This window comes from Astyanax mexicanus, chromosome 19 (assembly GCF_023375975.1).
Source record: "Astyanax mexicanus isolate ESR-SI-001 chromosome 19, AstMex3_surface, whole genome shotgun sequence".
NCBI classification, from domain to species: domain Eukaryota; kingdom Metazoa; phylum Chordata; class Actinopteri; order Characiformes; family Acestrorhamphidae; genus Astyanax; species Astyanax mexicanus.
The window spans coordinates 25,375,299-25,393,392 of record NC_064426.1 but is presented as its reverse complement, the minus strand read 5'-3'; the positions used below and the strand labels follow the sequence as shown (position 1 = coordinate 25,393,392).

Here is an 18,094-nt window from a genome sequence, read left to right as displayed (position 1 = left end):
TTGGGTTTTTATTAGCTGTAAGCCATAATCATCAACAATAAAAGAAATAAACTCTTTAAATAGAACACTCTGTGTGTAATACATCTATTAAATATATTAATTTAACATTTTAAAACTGATTTACTAAAATAAAGTAACTTTTCATTGAATTTCTAGTTTTTTGAGATGCACCTATAGTAGTATTGCCAATTGAACAGAACTCTCTTGAGCCAACAAACAGGAACTTACTGTATGGGCACCATGCCTAATGTCAGGCATGTAGAACTGTGATGGTGTTCCGTTCTTTTTGATAAGTTGTGAGGTTATAGATAAAGTGTTGTTGAGTGCAATCAAATCCTCACAGGATAAAGGATTCCCTGGACAGTAGAGACAGTTACTTCACCAAAAGCAGGTCTACTCTTTTTATTACTTTTTTTATTCATACAGAACAGTAAGCAATGAGCAGGAGTTCCAAAACTTTTGATTCTTTCATATGAAGTTTGTATGTTCCAGGTGCTCACTCAGGTACTGAGTGATTGCTAAATGTCTAACATTTAAATTTTCCAAAGGTAGCACACATTTAAAAGGGACATGCAAACTTTTTTTAATCAGGTCAACAGTGGATAATTTATTCTTTGCATTTCAGCCACAACTACCTTTTTATGAAGCACAATACAGAATAGCCAATCAGAGCATACTTTACACTGATATGCTGTACAATTATATGAAACATATTGCTCAGTTAAGGCACTAAAACCCTAATTATTATTATCAGCTGGTTATTAATTGTGCTGCTGGGTGGGTCTTATGTTTTTTAGTCCAACAGGCAACAAGCCGGACTCCTCTCCACGAGTGCCACGCATGAACTTCCTGCTCACCAAGCCTGACAACAGCAGCGCACCCCCACGCTCCCCCAAACACGAGGGCAAAGGTCAGCAAAAATAAAATATTTTGTATATAGCACAAGTCAAAAGTTTAGACACTTCATTATTCTTTATTTCAAAATGTTAAAACAATTATTTAATAAACAAAAAAAGTGTTAAACAAACCAGAATATGTTTTACATTTTACATTCTTTAAAATAACACCTCTTTCTTAGATAGAGACAGCTTTGAACATCTTGGCATTTTCTCAGTCAGTAATCACATAGAATGGCTTTCAGCTGAGTTGTGAAGAGGTTATTTGAGTAGAGTTGGTAAATAGTGAGTAGCCCCATTTGATTAATGTTCCAATTCATATTATAGCAAGAGCTACTCAACTAAATAAAGAAATAAAGCCACCTTAGGAAAGGAAGACCAATAGTTACTTCTGTTTCACATGAAAATTTCATTAGAGTTACCAGCCTCAGAAACTGCAAGTTAACATCACCCTAAATAAGAGCACCTTATTTATGCTTCACAGAGTATTTTGGTTTGTTTAACACTTTTAAGTTTAGTACTTTTATTATGTGTTCCTTCATAGTCTGAATGACTTTGGTATTCATTTACAATGTAGAAAAAAATAAACAAAAACATTAAATGAGAAAGTCTGTTCAAACTTTTGACCGGTACTGTATAAATATGTAAAGCTTTTGTGCACAAATATATAAAAAACAAGTATCTCCATTTCTGTCGATTTTTAGTTTACTACATAATGAACTGACAAACTGTCCCTCACAATCTCACCCTCACAAAAAATGTCTTGATGTCTTGACTAATAGAAATACTTCAATTTGAAGTAAACTAAAATAAACTCTTTTTACATTGTCTTCTATTAAAATATTTTTTTCCTCCTTACAGTAAAGATGCTGTTTTTGAGATACTTGTTTTTCATTGGACGAAATACAGAATACTGTTTTAACATCTTTATATTAGATATTTATTGTTATTTCTCTATCTCAGAGGAGAGTAGTCCTCCCAAGTCTCCATGGGGCATCAACTTCATGAAGAAGGTGAAGAAGGCGGGGCCTAAAGCTTTTGGAGTCCGTCTGGAAGACTGCCAACCTGCTGCAAGTAACAAGGTCAGGGTTTAACCAGTGGTCCAATCTACGTTTATATGTACAGTATATTAATCTTAATGAGCAGAGTCTTACTTATACTTGCACTGTGTGTGTGTGTACACAGTTCATTCCTCTAATTGTGGAGATCTGCTGTGGGCTGGTGGAGGAGATGGGTCTGGAGTACACGGGTATTTACAGAGTTCCAGGGAACAATGCTGTAGTGTCCAGTCTACAGGAGCAACTCGATAAGGGCAGTGACATTAACACTGCCGAAGAGGTGAGTTACACACACACACACACAAGCCAACTCATACATCAACACACACACACACACACAAACACACACACACAAGCCTTTCCACAAAGAAACTGGCTCATAACTGGCATATATTCTGCTCATATTAAGCCTATACACCTGGGTAGCCAACCGACACCACAGCCATTGGAGGCATTAAGGGCCATTGAAGGCCATTGACTGCTTTAACCATGTTAAAGAGTATATCGTCGCTGTCCAATGAAAAACAAGTATCTCCATTTTAGTTGATTTTTAGTTTCCAACATAATTTGAACAGACAAACTGTTCCTTACATTGTGCTAAAATTTCTTGATTAAAGGACCAATAGAGACCCTTCAAGATGACCTGAAATAAACGTTTTTACGTTGACTTCCATTGAAAGTTTAGAAGGTATTTTTCTCTCTCCTGTAAAGTTGAGAAAAACAGAGACTTGTTTTTCATTGGACAACGACGATATGCACTCCCACTTTTAACACGTCTCCTGCCCTCCTAAGAAAAGTAGCCAATTAGAGGCTTTTCTGTAATTTATGGACACAAGATGATTACTGTTGGAGAGATTACTTATAGATAAGACTATTTAGAATGTATTTACCCTAAAAGTATGTGTAATCTACATAAAAAAGGACGTAAAGGTCAATTTTTTATATTTCGTAGTCATGAAAAAATAGACAAAAGTATTGGGACACCTTCTATGGGTATTCATCCTGCTTTTGTTACCCAGAGGAGCCGTATATGTGAGCAGTTGTACATCATATATCAGTATATCAGTACATATCAGTTGTACTTGTCAATTATCAAGACAATGTCTTGCCAGGCTTCACAGAAACAGTCCATATCGGAGCAGTTTTGCCAGTTATTGCAGTCAGTTTGGCTCCAAAATATTCTCATACAAAGAAGCTTTCACAGTAATGTTTTGGCCTCTGTGCACTTGAAAGCCCTCCTGGTAATTTCTCAAGAATTATGCTGGATCTTCTGCAGGTATAAACCGGTTTATACAGTCTACATGTCTTCATATTTCTTCTACATGGCCCCTTGATGTGCCGTGCCCCCTGGTGGCTGATTTAATTCCTTTGAGGTCAAAAGTGTTGGATGGAGTGCCATCATTCCAAAGAACACAGTTCTTTAAACATTTACACATCTGTGTTAGCAATGGATGCAACTTAAAGTAGCTAAATTCTTTCATTAAGATTGGTGTACTATAATTTGTACATAATCTGATTGTGATTGTTTTCTTAATTGTATGATGAATGGTGGACCAATAGAAATGTTCCAATAATGATGATTTTTTACATTGACTTTCATTTTGATAAAGTTAAGATGAGAAATAATTTTAAAGATACAAGATTTTGTCTGAAAGTGAAGATCTGTTAATTTTAATTGGCCACCCATTAGTTCTGAAATGGTCGTAGTAACTACCACATAATGGACAGAAAAATTAGCCTACCGACCACAAGCTCACTTCAGAGAGTGGCTTCTTTCCCCCAGGCTATGAGTGGCTGTAAAACCTCCTTTTTAGTGCTTTTATTTTCTCATAAAACATTGTTGCTCTTATGGTGGTGATGTATGATGTTTTTTTACAACATGCTGTTGTCCTTTTCTTGCTTTTAATACTGTATCCCTCTTTTAATATTTTTAAGCATTGCTGAATTCTGCCACAGAATTCAGATTTTTTGGACAGAAAAGATTTTTTGCCTCCTGTGCTCTGTAAACAGAGTAAGAAACATTTAGAAAAATTCTACTCTTACCTTTTCTCTGCTCCCTGTCCGATTTTTTCTATTTTATTTCCCTGCTCATTAAAAAGGGAAGCTATAGTTTACAGAAGATGAACAGACTAGGACGCACCTAAACAAACTTAAAATGGCTCTATAATGTGTCTTTAAATGTTGTTATGTGTTTTTTTTCTTGTCTATAAAAATTGGACTTTATTGCTTGCAGCATGTTGTGCAGTGTGACATGACTTTCAGTTGTTGAGGCTACTCTAATATACAGGATACGGCACTGAATTATAAAAGTACCAATATAAAATTTGGAACATGTAGCTTTGTCTCAAAAGTATCTTTTTGATATAACCTTATGGGATGGAGAAAAATATTGAGATATATAGTATATCGCAATTCAGAAAAAAATATTGAGATATAGTTTTTGCTCCATATCGCCCAGTCCTACCTGTATCTATGCCTGATTTACAGTGCTTATTCTTTTACATTAAATAATCCATCATGTTGCATAATTCACCAATCAAATCAAATAATACACTTTACAATAAGGGTACATTATTTAACAGTACTTACAAGAAAATCTCTCAACTAATTATTAACTGATGCTAGTTAAGATATTAATAATCATTATAACTAATGTTAATTATGTCTCAGTTCATTATTATTTACATTTATAATTCTTAAGCATTAAAATAAAGGAATGTTTAATTATGCCTTAACTAATGTTAATTAATAATTAGTTCAGACATTACTTAACCCTTTAGCAGTGTTTATTACTGTCTTAAATGCTGTTAATTAATGAACCCTTATTGTGTTTAATGTAACCTCTCAAATTTAGCATTATTTTGTTGTTTCGTCTTGCATGACCTTTCTAACTACCTTGTATAGTAGCACAGCATGAAATCATACAAATGGCCAGTGTGAGCTAACAGTATGCATCCTTTTAAACAAACCTGGACTGTATATTAACATGCACTAGTGAATGTAAACTATTCTGAAGAGTGATTAATAGGTTCAGTCTTTAGGTGAGCACTGTTTTTATCCCGTTCCAGTGGTCCGACAATTTCAGAAAAATAAACAAATTCCTAAAAAACTTTGGCGATATGTGTATCTAAATGTTTTTGGCTGTGGTTTGAATTAATCTCTTGTTTATCTGTCTTTCTGCACCAGCGGTGGCAGGACCTGAACGTGGTGAGCAGTCTGCTCAAATCTTTCTTCCGCAAACTCCCAGAACCCCTCTTCACTGACGGTAAGATGATTGGAATTGCAGGCACCTAAATATTTACAGAGCAACACTTCAGCTGCTTTTTCTCAGAAGACACTTTAACTGTGTACAGAGTCTTCACTGGAGGCCAGAAGTATGGAGGAGTAAAGTGATTTTACTTAGTTTACTTTGACTACAAAAAAATTATGTTTAACATTACTGATTCAGTTTTTATCCCATTTTGTCCCTAATTTACACAGCTAATTAACTAACCCACTCATTAGCACTCTCCCTATCACTAGTAATGCCCCAACACCAGGAGAGTGAAGACAAGCACATGCCTCCACCCCTTTTTCGAACTGCTGCTGGTGCAGCATTGCCGTGTAGCATCACAGCACGCTTAGAGGAAAGCGCAGCGACTTGGTTCTGATACATCAGCTCACAGATGCCTCGTGCTGAGTGACATCACCCTTTGGAGTGATATGGGGAGAGAGTGCCATCTATCCACCCAGAGAGAGCAAAGCCAACTGTGCTCTTTCAGGGCTCCAGCAACTGATGGCAAGCTACATGAACGGGATTCGAACCAGAAATCTCCCGCTGTACCATTTTGAGCCCCTGATTTATTTTTTAAAGATTTTAGAAGCATCTGAATGTTTGTATCAGTACTATCTGATTAAATGTGCAAAAACACCCAATATATGAAGAACTGATTGTCATTACTCATTTTGCATCACCATTTTAAAGTATCGATTTATTAATCCGAATTTCTGTGTATTTAAACGTAATCCATTTTGTAACGATTCCTTAAAGACTGTATATATGTTACATTAAAGATGGGCAATAAGACAATATTTTATCGTAGGCAATAAAAAAAGCCTAAAAAAAAAGCCTAAAGTTAGCCAATATATAGACCCAAAAGAGTTCCAAACAAATATATATAGTTCAACTTCATGAATATGAGCCATATAAAAAAGACCTTTCATGTTAAAGCTTTTGAATGCTGAGTTCCTCATGTATCACTGCTAAGTCTTACTCTTTTCATTTTTATTTATTGTTTTTTTTTTTTTTTTCAGACAAATACAATGACTTCATTGAGGCCAACCGTATGGAGAATGCCAGTGACAGGCTGAAGACCTTGAAGAAACTGGTACGAGAGTGCCCGCTTCACATTTTCACACCTGATCTGCTTCATTTCTGCGTATTAAATCATCAAAACATCTGTTTTGTATTTCATATCATAACCATGTGCGTCTTTCTTTCTCTGCAGATCCACGACTTGCCAGATCATTACTTCCACACCTTAAAGTTCCTTGTTGGTCACCTGAAGACAGTCGCCGACCACTCTGAGAAGAACAAGGTCAGTAACCAGTTTTTGTCAGATTATTTGCAGATTGTTTTTTTTTTCTCTGTTTTTTTGGTTATTGGTTGTCAGTTTGAGACTAAATGAATGTACACGAAATATACCTGCATTTCTAAATTAAACCATATTTGTGTGTGTTTCTGTTTGTTTGCGTGTGAGTAGATGGAGCCACGTAACCTGGCGCTGGTGTTTGGTCCTACTCTTGTGCGAACCTCGGAGGACAACATGACGGACATGGTCACCCACATGCCTGACCGCTACAAGATTGTTGAGACTCTCATCCAACATGTAAATGTTCCTTCCTTTTGTTTACACAAAACTGCATTTGATCTATCTATTATCTACAGTTGTGATAATGTAAATATGAAGACCCATAGCTGTCATATTAACATTTTTTTCATAATGTTGAAAAACCCAGCAGCCAATGTGCTAACACTGCTCTAGTGATGCAGCAAATAGAAAAAAAAACAACCCTGGTGCACAACTATACGATGTATTCTTAGTATCTATTATAACTTATAACTTTTATTCTGCAGAGGAGAAGAGGCTTTAAAGTCATTTGTGGGACGCTGTTACAAAACTTTTACATGCTGAATTACTCTAAAAGGTTTTTATCTCTGTGTATTTATCTTCTCATACAGTATACCTGGTTCTTCAGTGAAGAACACGACAAGGATGAAAAGGTAATCACCCTTTTTGTGCTTAATTAGTCTCAGCTAAATTGCTTTTGATTAAAACTATATTCCTTTCATTATATTTCTATATTCTTTTCCTCAGACGCCAGTGGATACAGAGGATGTTCAGCCTGCCCCCAACATAGATCACCTCTTATCTAACATTGGCCGAACTGGCCTGCTAGGAGATGCCTCAGGTAAAAACGCAGCCCAGCCCAATTTCCACCAGCCAATCACAGCACAACTCAAGCCACAAAACAGCCAGATATAAATAACATGTTTAGCTCATCAGTGCTGCATTCAAGTGTTCCTCTGACTTTAGATGAACTGAGCAAACCTGCATTGATTGAATGTGGAAAACTGATCCATTCATGTTCCGCCCACAAAAGAGGTCTTTTTTGTAGCTTCTGTTTTGAGACTGAATTAGCTTTACAAAATTCTAGGAAAATTCTATTGAAGTAAATTCAGTATTTGTCACAATACAAAAAAAGTTCAGTCCTTTAGAGAAGGGCAATGTAGGACAAACATAATATCACACATTGTCTTTATTTGTCTGTTGTAATATTTAATTTACTATGATATACATTTTTTTACTTATAATGTTTGTGTAGACAATTCTTTAAGTGTTACAATTATGTAGAGGCAGAGACCACTAACTGAAATATATAGATGGGAGTTCTCAGAACGCTCAACATGGATTCTGTTTACAGATAAAATTATTTCTTTCAAACATAATATCCAATCAGCTTGCTGGTTACGGTGCCAGTGGAGGAGGGTTGATAATGAGACAATAGTAGAATATCAGCATAAATAGGCACAGGCTAAATAAAAAATTATAAAACAGGAATCTGAATTCACAAAAACAGTTAATAAAATAATAATTTATAATTAATTAATAACTAGACAGTTGTGCTATATACTTCAGAAATTTAGAGTAGGGAGTAACTGAAATATGTTGATGCTTAAACAGTGTTTGTATACTTTATCAAGAACAACAAATGTACACGTTAGTGTTTTTTAAATCCAGAGTAATGATACAGCATGACTACTTCTACTACCTCTAATACTATTACTCGTAATAATTTTACAAATAATACATATGGAGTGTTTTTTTAAGAACTTTTTGAGATGCTTACAATTTTTCAAATTTTCCAGACAGGAAAATAATAAGGACAGACATTAAGAAAACTACAGTGTTTTTTGTTTTTCTTAGTATAAAAGTTGTCATATCACATTCCTTTTATATTGCCATATTAACAAATCTGTATAAATCTGTTATTATCTGTTATCCGTTTTTTGTAACAGTTTTGAACCTTTCATTTAGGATTATGGACACATTTTAAATGGAAATGGACAATTTTTACAGTTTCTGTAGGGTTTTATTAGGTTTAATGGATTTTTTGCTAGGATTCTGTTCTGTAAAGCCTGTTAAATCTCTGTTGGAATGGTATTTACGAAAAAAAACACATTTGTGGTCAGATCTTGGGTAGAAAACATTTTCAGTTTTCCAGTAGGCCTTTAAACACACAGTTGTCCTGCATGTTGAGTGCTCTACACTTTTCTATTTTTTCGTTTTTGTTCATCTTTTTTTCCCTTTCTCTCTTCTGTATTCATTTTTTCCACTTTCTCTCTCTCTCTCTCTGTACATTTCTGCGTTCCTCTCTTAGCTGAGCCTGTGGAGCAGCCACTGCGGTAGGATGGGTTTCGCCTGCCTTACGCTGTGTGTGTGTGTGTGTGTGTGTGTGAGAGAGAGAGAGAGAGAGAGAGAGAGAGAGAGAGAGAGAGAGATTGAATGTGTGGATGGCTATATGTTTGTATGGATGTCTGTACATCTGATTGTGAATGTATGATCCATTTGTGTGTGTATGTGTTTGTGTGTGGGGTGTGTGTGTGTGTGGGTGTATGTGTATGTGGCCTTGGTTGGTCCTCCCGAAGTCTCTGAAATCATCCTCCCTGCTCTTTCCTGCTCTCGCTTCTCACACGGGTTGATCAGTGTGTGTCATCGGTGTGTGCGGTTCTTCCCTAATGCTGCAGATTGGGGCCGCTTGGCTTCCTTTGAAAGACCCTGTTCACATTTGAGCATCATGTAAAGACAATCAGTTGTCAATCATCAGACAGACATTGCTGCTTGCTTGAGGATCTTGTGTGAACACTGTCTCGTGTTGAAATGCTTCATTGCTGAATGACAGACACAGAGGAAAGAGGAAGGGTGTGACTTTTACACATGGAAGTAGACTTTTTTCTCACACACATCTCTCCCCTGTGTCTCTCATTAAACACTTAACAACATAGCCGGGTAACATGACATTCATATCTCTCTCTCTCTCTCTCTCTCTCTCTCTCTCTCCCTCTTTATCTCTTTTTATTTTTGTGAACTCGACAGACTCAACCAACAGTGATTCAGCAAAATCAAAGGTAAGGTTTGATTGAGGATCCCACTGAAGATGGTTGTGCACGAAAAATATTTTTGCAGAAAACAAAAACAACCAGAATGAAATATTTTGCCAAAGGCATATAGTAAACAATATAGTGTTTACATAACACTCATTTTTAAGCACCTCTGACTACTCTAAAGTATATCCATGCCTGGTAAAAGTAAAAAATATATATATATATGAAAGTCTTGCCCGCCATACATTGATTTTAGCACTGCGGACTAAATGATTGCAAAAGGCATGTTGAGGTGAGTTACTGTGACTGACTATATATATATCTATATATCTATGATGCTAACAGCTGGACCTAGACAGATTAAAAGCTGCAATGCTAACATATACAGCAGAATTATAGCAGTTTATTTGCAGCCCTAACTGTTGTTCAAGCTGGATCACTCACTGATATTTGATGACAGGTCTAAGTCTCTCTGTTGCTAGCTGTAAACTTTAAACTCTTACGTCTTTTTGGCTTCTTGGTTTTTTGGACACACCTGTTTTAACTAATATTTTCAGTTGTATCAATTATGCCTGAATGGTCAGTGGAGATGATAAAATGCACATTGAAGTGGACAAGGAGGTGGTGTTGAGCTGTTATGGCTTAATGGTGTATATTAAATAAAAGTGTAAAATATTTATATCTAATAAAATTCTTATATACAAACAAATAGATATAATGACGGAAATAGAATATTATTGTATTTTAATTGTTTTTAAAATGAATCTGAAGCATATACATTAACTTCGATATATGAGATATAAATGTGCTACAATGAGACATGTCTTGTTTAACTACTCTAGGAGGCTCTAGTAGAAATGAATGAGAGAAAAAATAAAAACTTTTTTGAAACTGCTGGTCAAGCTGCCATATTTTAGTTGAATTTAAGGTGGAAGAGGAATCCACGGGGAGAATGCTAAGGCTAACTTTTTCACTAAACATGAGTGAGATATAAATTTATTAAGAATGAGACATCTTGTGAGGTTATGTTTAACTACTCTAGCAGGATCTGAGTAAGAAAAAAAATAGAATTAACTTACTACGACCTTACTGTGAATCTCCTTCACTCATGGCTCCAACATGCATCAAGCGTAAAGGTGCTTTACTGTCACGCCTTTGGCTGCTTTATATGGCTTAATGCACCACATTAGGTTGTAGCAACTGTACTTACGTGTGTAATAACATAGACCCAACTAATCGATTATTAAAAGAGTTGTTGCAGCATTTAGTATTATTAGTATAATGTAACATATGTCATAACATTTCTTAATGTATATTTATTCATTTCATTGTGTGGAAATATTACAATATACCAGTATAGATGAAACATTTAGAATCATTTGATTCTGAAGGGACTCTGAAGTGACCACTCTGACCTCTCTCTTTCTTTAGGGCTCTGGAGGGTCGAAACGTGACCTCTCAGCAAAAGACTTTCTGACCACACTGTCCATCATGTCCGCTGTGGCTCGCAGGCGCAGAAAACGGCCCACAGCCAACCTACTGGGCAGCAGCACTGACGACGACTCTGAGCAAGAGCCAATCAGAGCGGGCCTGACAGCAGAAGCAGAGGAGAAGGAAGCAGAGCTTATTCAGCCGGACACCGCTCCGTGTGCCGAGGCAGAGGAGGTCGAGGATGAAGAAGAGGACGATGAAGAGGAGGAAGAAGAGGGAGACACGGAATGTGTTCAGAAAGAACAGCCCTCTCCCAGCATGCCCTGCAGAGAGGAGTCTCAATCGGTGCTACTGAGCGAGGAAGAGGACCAGAGGACAGACGCCAAGAGGCCAGGTGGCTGGCGAGGCGAAGATGCACGCTCTATCGTCTCGGGTTACTCCACCCTCTCCACCCTGGGGCGGAGCTTAGCCTCAGAGGGGAGGGGCGAGGACGCGGATGACGAACAGAGCGAACTGGTGAGCGAGACGGACAACGAAAGTGGCTTCGCCTCGCGCTCGCTTACTCAGGAGCGCCCAGAGAAACACACGTCCACGCCTACATCTCCCCAACGTGCACACACCACACACACCTCACCAGGACCAACTGCTCCACGAAGCTTTCTCTACTCAAACTACAAATCGCCCACACTGAGTCCCGCACCCGAGCCCACTTCTGCTCCTACAAACTCCAAATCCCTGACTCCTGAACCTACGGAAAGGGTCAGCGAGGGAACGGCACGTTCCTCCACCCCCTCAACCTCTTCCTACTCATCCTCCGCCTCCCAGCGCCTCCACAGCCGGCCCTCGTTCAACTCCCATCGCCTCATCCAGTGCGACACTTTGGCTCGCCGCAGGCTAAAGTCCGACAAAGCTAAAGCTCGCTCTCTGGACCTTCTGGAACTGTCCAGCACTTCAACCACAGAGAACGAAGGACAAGCCAGTATTGGCCAAACAAAGACGCAAATTCCCAACTTCTCCCTGTCACCTTCCCCATCCTCCAGAACCAAGCTGAACCCAGGCAGCGATCCAGAAAGTTCCCCAGCCCCCACTCTCCCTAGTGAGGGTCGTTTCTTTGCCCCAAGTGGAGCCACCCTGGCGGAGCAGGTGAGGGCACGGCTTCTAGGTTCAGCCGAGGACTTGCGGGCTGCTAGCCTGAGGAAGCCAATCTCTCCCGAGACGCGCCGCAAGAGGCGGGCCTGGAGGAGGCACACTGTGGTGGCCTCGCCAACCGACGCCTCCACCAAATCCCTGCCCCTCACTTCTGTTGTAGCTGCTGCCACCGGCAACAACAACAACAACAAACCTCCTGTGCCGCCTCCCAAACCACCTGGGATTGTTGGCCGTCCCGGAGCACAGATCGTTCCTCCGAGCCCGGAGGCCGACGCCCACTCTGCACGCCGGGCTCCGCCTACCTCCCGTTTCCACGAATGCCTGTGACAGCAGAGGCAAATGCTCAAAATACAGTACAGCATATGGCTGCGGCCACCACTCCCACTTCCAGCTTACCAGCACTCCCACTTCCAGCTTACCAGCACTGCTCCGGTTTAGATGTGCACTCTTGCAGCTCTCTAGTTCTCTAGTTCATGTTGTTTGGTTAAATTATTCTTTAAATACAATGCTTAATATAATATTGTTTAAGTTATGCTAAGGTAGCAGTGTTGGTCACTATTTTCAGGGTTGAAAGGGCTACTTTAAAAATATGTACAGATAAGAGATTTCTACAGATTACCTGAAGAAAAAAGGTATAATCTTAAAAATAAAATCAAAACAAGAGAAACTTGGGAGAGTTATATAAAATATAAGTAAAGACTTATAATATTCTTTGCTACTAACTGGATAGCCCTCTTGAGTGTACATCACTCACATAACTTTCATTCTAGAGCTCTAAAATACACAGGATAAGCAATAGATATGCTGGTTAGCTTTTTTCAACATGCTTTAGGTGGGCCTGAGAGTGGTGCCTGCCGCCATATTGGACTCAACATCACAATGAGAGATTGGAGCATTGGAGTTTTGTAACCTCTGGGTTTTGTTTTTACCAGGATAAGACTACACTTTTAGGACTACATGTGTGTAAATGGTCTCAGAGTTCGGTCCTGAGCATCTGCCTCCCTTCTTTCTCCTTTTTCCACAGGGGTTCTTTGTTTTTAGTGTTGCCAAAGTCCTACTTCCTCTGCTTCTCAGTCTTAAGACTCTCTTTCTGATTGTGTATCTTAAAGGTGGGAGGAACTTGGCGGAACAAAAGCTGCTTTGTGATGGACATACCTACACTTTTAGGGTGTTTTCACACTTTTAGGCCTGTAGTTTGTTTGGAACAATTTGGTGCTGTTGTTTTTGTCCACATCTGAGTGTGATTACTGTGTTCACTCTTGGCCAAACAGTCTTACTGAACAGAGTCTGGATTAACTGGATTAAATACTGCAGGTGTGAAAACATCCTTAAATGTTTGGTATGGTTTTTTTTTCATCTAGCAAAATATTGCTGTCACATAAAATCCTGTATCTCAATTTTTGCTGGGTTTTTGTTTGCTTTTTGACATAATAATGTTAACCTGTTTGTTCTTTACATTGTGTCAAACCTCCATTATGATTGGATCAATTCAAATATTTTCCATTGACTTCCATTCCTTCAAAAGTTTATAAGCCATTCATTCCATTCCTATAAGCCATTTTTATCTCCCAAATTTTGGAGATACAAGGTTTTTAAGCATCACAGTAACGAAATGCAGAAGCAATATCATTGAGGTGATGCTGGAATAAGAACATTCTCAGCAGTTCCTTCCATCTTCAAGATGCCTCCTCAGAAGAAAGATTTTTAGCGTGACTGAACTGTCCCTTTATTACAGTGTGTTCTAAAGGGGCTGGTAACAAACATGTTGTCATGTCATGTTTTATTGAACTGCCAACATTCTTGCCACACACTCGCCATAGACCTCTGATGTTCAAGCAACACCATGCCCTTATAAGGACATCTCCTTCAGCTAGTTTTACCTATGGGGAAAAAAACATTAATGCCATTTTTGAAAATGTTCCAAACTAAAAAATATTTTTTTCCTCAAATGTAACTGGATTATCTGAATGACAGGGTTGATAAAGGGCTGATCATTTGAAATATGAAGTTCAACAACAAGCTATAGGTATGTGTGGGTATACAATAGGTATGTGTGGGCCCTCATACAAGTAGTGTTATACTGGAAACTGATAAATTAGAAATCTGAACCCAGATAAAACCCACTAATCTGAACACAGGTATAGACTATAATATTGCAAGAAAGATAGAGAGAGAGAGAGTGACAGATAGGGAAAGAGAGAGAGAAAGAAAGAGAGAAAAAAGACAGAAAGAGTGTGACAGGGAGTGCAAAAGAGAGAAATAGAGAGATCCTGTAGATTTTACAAAGAAATTGAAAGTAAATAAAGACAGTTCTACTGCATGAAAAGTCTGATGTAGTTTGTGATGAATTAGCCAGGCACTTAACTAGTCTGTAGTCTTACACATGGATTCTAACATCAGGTAGACAGTTAGTTTTTGTTCGTAATCCAAATCGGGTTGATGTCAAAACCGAACATTTGGCAGACATTGAAGTCTGGTTGGAAACGAAAGACCAACAAAGTCCCATATCTGTCAAACAGCAACATTGGGTTGATCTTAAGCTTTAATATTAGAGAAGCATTGAATTTTGCCTCTCAACATTGGATGGACATTAAGCTCCAATAATTTTAGACATGTTTTAAATGTGTTTGGAAATCCCTAACCTAAAGTTATATAACCATCAGTATAACCATCAGTTATATAAAACCAACATTGGATTGACATTAAGCTACAATAATAGACAGACATTGAACTTTGGTATGACATCTAAGTTCTGTTTCAGTCAAACAGCAACACTGGGTTGATATAAAGCTTGGATTTTTGTTGGAAATTAAAATCCTATATGCAACAAAAATCTGCATTAGGCTGACAGTAAGCTCCAACATTAAACAGACGTTGAATTTTACTTAAAAACCAAGGTCCTGTAGTTGTCAAAACCCTAGATTATGTTAATCTCAAACTCCAACGTTAGACAGACATTGGAAAGCCATTTATTGGCTAAAAAACAAAATTGGGTTGACAACATCAAGTTTCATTAGGCTGATGTTAAAGTTTATATTAAGTATCAACTTTAGACAGATGTTGAATTTGTTTGGAAACCTCTAACCCAATGTTAAATAACCATCAAAAAACAACATTGGATTGACATCAAGCTCCAGCATTTAACAGATGTTCAATCTTAGTTGAAAGTCAGAGTCCCATAACTGTCAAAAACCAAACCAACGTTGTACAGACATTGAATTTTTGTAACTTAGCGCTATGACTTAAAACTGACAACATATAAACATCTAACAACATAGGAAATTCATGTCGTGTAAATGTGTTGGATTTTTGTTCCTCATTCGTAACACTTTAAAGTACGTAATTTATGTCAGTATGACATATGATGTAATGGCATGCAACTTTTGGAAGATGTTGGATTTTGGATACCTAGCATCACATCAAATTAACATAATGCCATTAGTCAGTGTACTGATGATACATTTTAGTCAATTAACATCACTATCAACATCCAACAAATGTTGGTGTCAACCTGGGGTAGTGAAGAGGCTTTGACAGTAATAAGTTTAATACTTAGGTTGAGTGTTGCACATAAGTGTTGCAAGCATGCTTGTAGCATATTAGCATTAGCATTATTATGTAACATGTTTAATATTTGAATTTTAACAACTAAACAATCTTATCATTCAGAGGCTACGACCACATTTCAGGGGAATGAAGTGCAAAAATTAAAAATTATGTGTGGAAATATGGGATTTGTTTTTTGTTTCCCATAGATAAAACCAGCTTATAGCAAGATTTTCTTATATGGGCATGGCACAGACTACAAACTACAGACTACAGTCAATGTTCAGGTTCTTGGGTGCTTTGGTGCTGTGTACTCTCTGTAGCTGTAGTGACACAGGAAAAAACCCATAACTGTTCTCTTAGTGCGTTCATTCCATGGAGGACAATGCCAAATTCCGCTTCCCAGATCGGAATTGTAGACCTGAGTTTTGGAAATTCACTTGGGACACTTTTTATGTCTCTGTGACGATGCTGCCTGGTCATGGGTCCAGGCCTGAGACATATAATGAGGGTACATTACCAACACACACATATACACATACACAAACACACATACACACATTCTTTAAACACACATTATCAGTGAACGTAATCCGAGTACTGATACAGTATTACTGAGAGTGTTTGCCAACAGGAAACAGAAAGTGTTGAAGCTAAAGACCATTGATTGACCCCACGCATAACCTTAATAATAATCTTATCCCTTCATGTTACGTGGAAAAGCTGCAAGACTAAATGTGCTGCATTCCTAACACACACATGCAAACACACACTTATAGGATCTACACACACACACACACACAAACAAATAGACCAAGCACACATTTAAGTGCTTGGTCAAATCAAATTCTTTTCCCACGTAAGTGTGTGTGAGTGTGTGTATATATGTGTGTGTTTGCTCCTGTGTGAAGTCGTCTGTGTAAAGTGTGTATGTGCATTTGAACTATTTTGTAACATTTGTACAAAGCCTTGCTAAGTTAACCGTGTAAATATACATATAATATCATATTTGTTTTTATGTTTTTTCTCTCTTTTTTTAGTTTTTATATGGTTTACAAAAAAGTGCACTTAGGTGCGCAGTCATTTCTTTCAAGATGTTACTTGAACAGTTTTTTCCTTAATGGTTTTTCGTTTGTTTTGTATACAGTATATTATAAAATCTATATTTTGTATGAATATAATAAGTACTTTTATTTGGAATTCTTGGAGTGTACCTGTTTTAAAACGAAGCAGAGCTAACTAAACTCCAGTAGACTGTTCTTGATTTCCTCATAAATGGCCTTTCTCTGTGACTTACAAGTACTATGCAGAACTCTGTACACCTCAATGCAAAGAGACGACAAAAAAGAAAAATTTTAACCTGCAAAAAAACAGTGTCTGTCCAACAGTGTGTCACACGCTATAATAAATCTCTTATTGCTGGGCATTTCTGTGCTCTACCTCGCAGCCTGGTTTGTGTTACTGGTGTCTTGATTCAATAGCATTGTAACGTGCCTTCTGTCTCCGCAGCGTAAGTGTCTAAATTTAATACAAACACTGTGTAACAGTATATTTGCCAAGATTTACAGTTCTCCTTCAGTGTTTTCCTTATTTCTTTATTTAATTCAATCACTACATTGTAGATTAATATTAAAGAATATTAAAATGAAAACATTGAGTTGATATTAAGCTCCAATAACAGACATTGATTTTCAGTATGAAATTTAATCCCAAATCTGTTGTGTGTAAATCTGTTATTAAAGCTAAATATGGCTACTTAGAAGAATCTAATGTATAAAACATATTGTGGTTAGTTTAACACTTTTTTGTTTATAAAATACATCCTTTTTCTGGATATAACAATGTTTGCTTGTTACCAGAGCAACCATGGTGCTGCCACTGGTGCTGATACAAGAGCTACTGCAAACTTGTCATCTGCTCAATCACATATTAATAAACCAAAAATCACACAGTACTGAAGAGAATAAGGATTAGCGCTAAACAGAAAAAAAATCTTACCAGATTCATTCATTCTGAAAAGAGATTGCACCACAATGCATGTTTTAAAAGTACTTTTTAGCATGCTCTGTGCAGTAACACATTCTCACCAACAACTTACAGACTGTCATGTTAATCGTGTCCAATAATTTCCTAGCCACACTGTCATCTTGGGATATTCAAAGTAAACTTTATCATCGGTGAGACCTCAGTGTCTTGTTTTAAATGTCAGGGCCCTCAGAATTCTAACAATAAATTGTGGAGCTACTTTGAGTTTGTTAATGGTGTAAAAATAGTAATTTCTTTACATGAGTAACGCAATGCCCCTATCACTAGAATTGTAAGCCTGTTTGGAACATCAACTAAAATTTTGCAATGCTGAAGGTGAAAAA

The 18,094-nt window shown here is 37.6% G+C and overlaps 1 protein-coding gene across 7 annotated transcripts in view; it reads left to right on the top strand.

The window, feature by feature from the left end:
* arhgap23a (Rho GTPase activating protein 23a) overlaps positions 1-17,171 on the top strand; it is a 131,092-nt gene extending 113,921 nt beyond the window's left edge. For all 7 annotated transcript variants that reach the window (XM_022672816.2, XM_022672796.2, XM_022672807.2 and 4 more), the window contains 11 exons: positions 798-910; positions 1,860-1,978; positions 2,082-2,234; positions 5,141-5,219; positions 6,248-6,321; positions 6,442-6,531; positions 6,697-6,822; positions 7,176-7,217; positions 7,312-7,405; positions 9,592-9,623; positions 11,031-17,171. In XM_022672816.2, the coding sequence (XP_022528537.2) occupies positions 798-910; positions 1,860-1,978; positions 2,082-2,234; positions 5,141-5,219; positions 6,248-6,321; positions 6,442-6,531; positions 6,697-6,822; positions 7,176-7,217; positions 7,312-7,405; positions 9,592-9,623; positions 11,031-12,506 (2,398 nt within the window). In that variant the 3' untranslated portion in view covers positions 12,507-17,171. The remainder of the gene's footprint in view (positions 1-797; positions 911-1,859; positions 1,979-2,081; positions 2,235-5,140; positions 5,220-6,247; positions 6,322-6,441; positions 6,532-6,696; positions 6,823-7,175; positions 7,218-7,311; positions 7,406-9,591; positions 9,624-11,030) is intronic.
* The last annotated feature ends 923 nt before the right edge of the window (positions 17,172-18,094 follow it).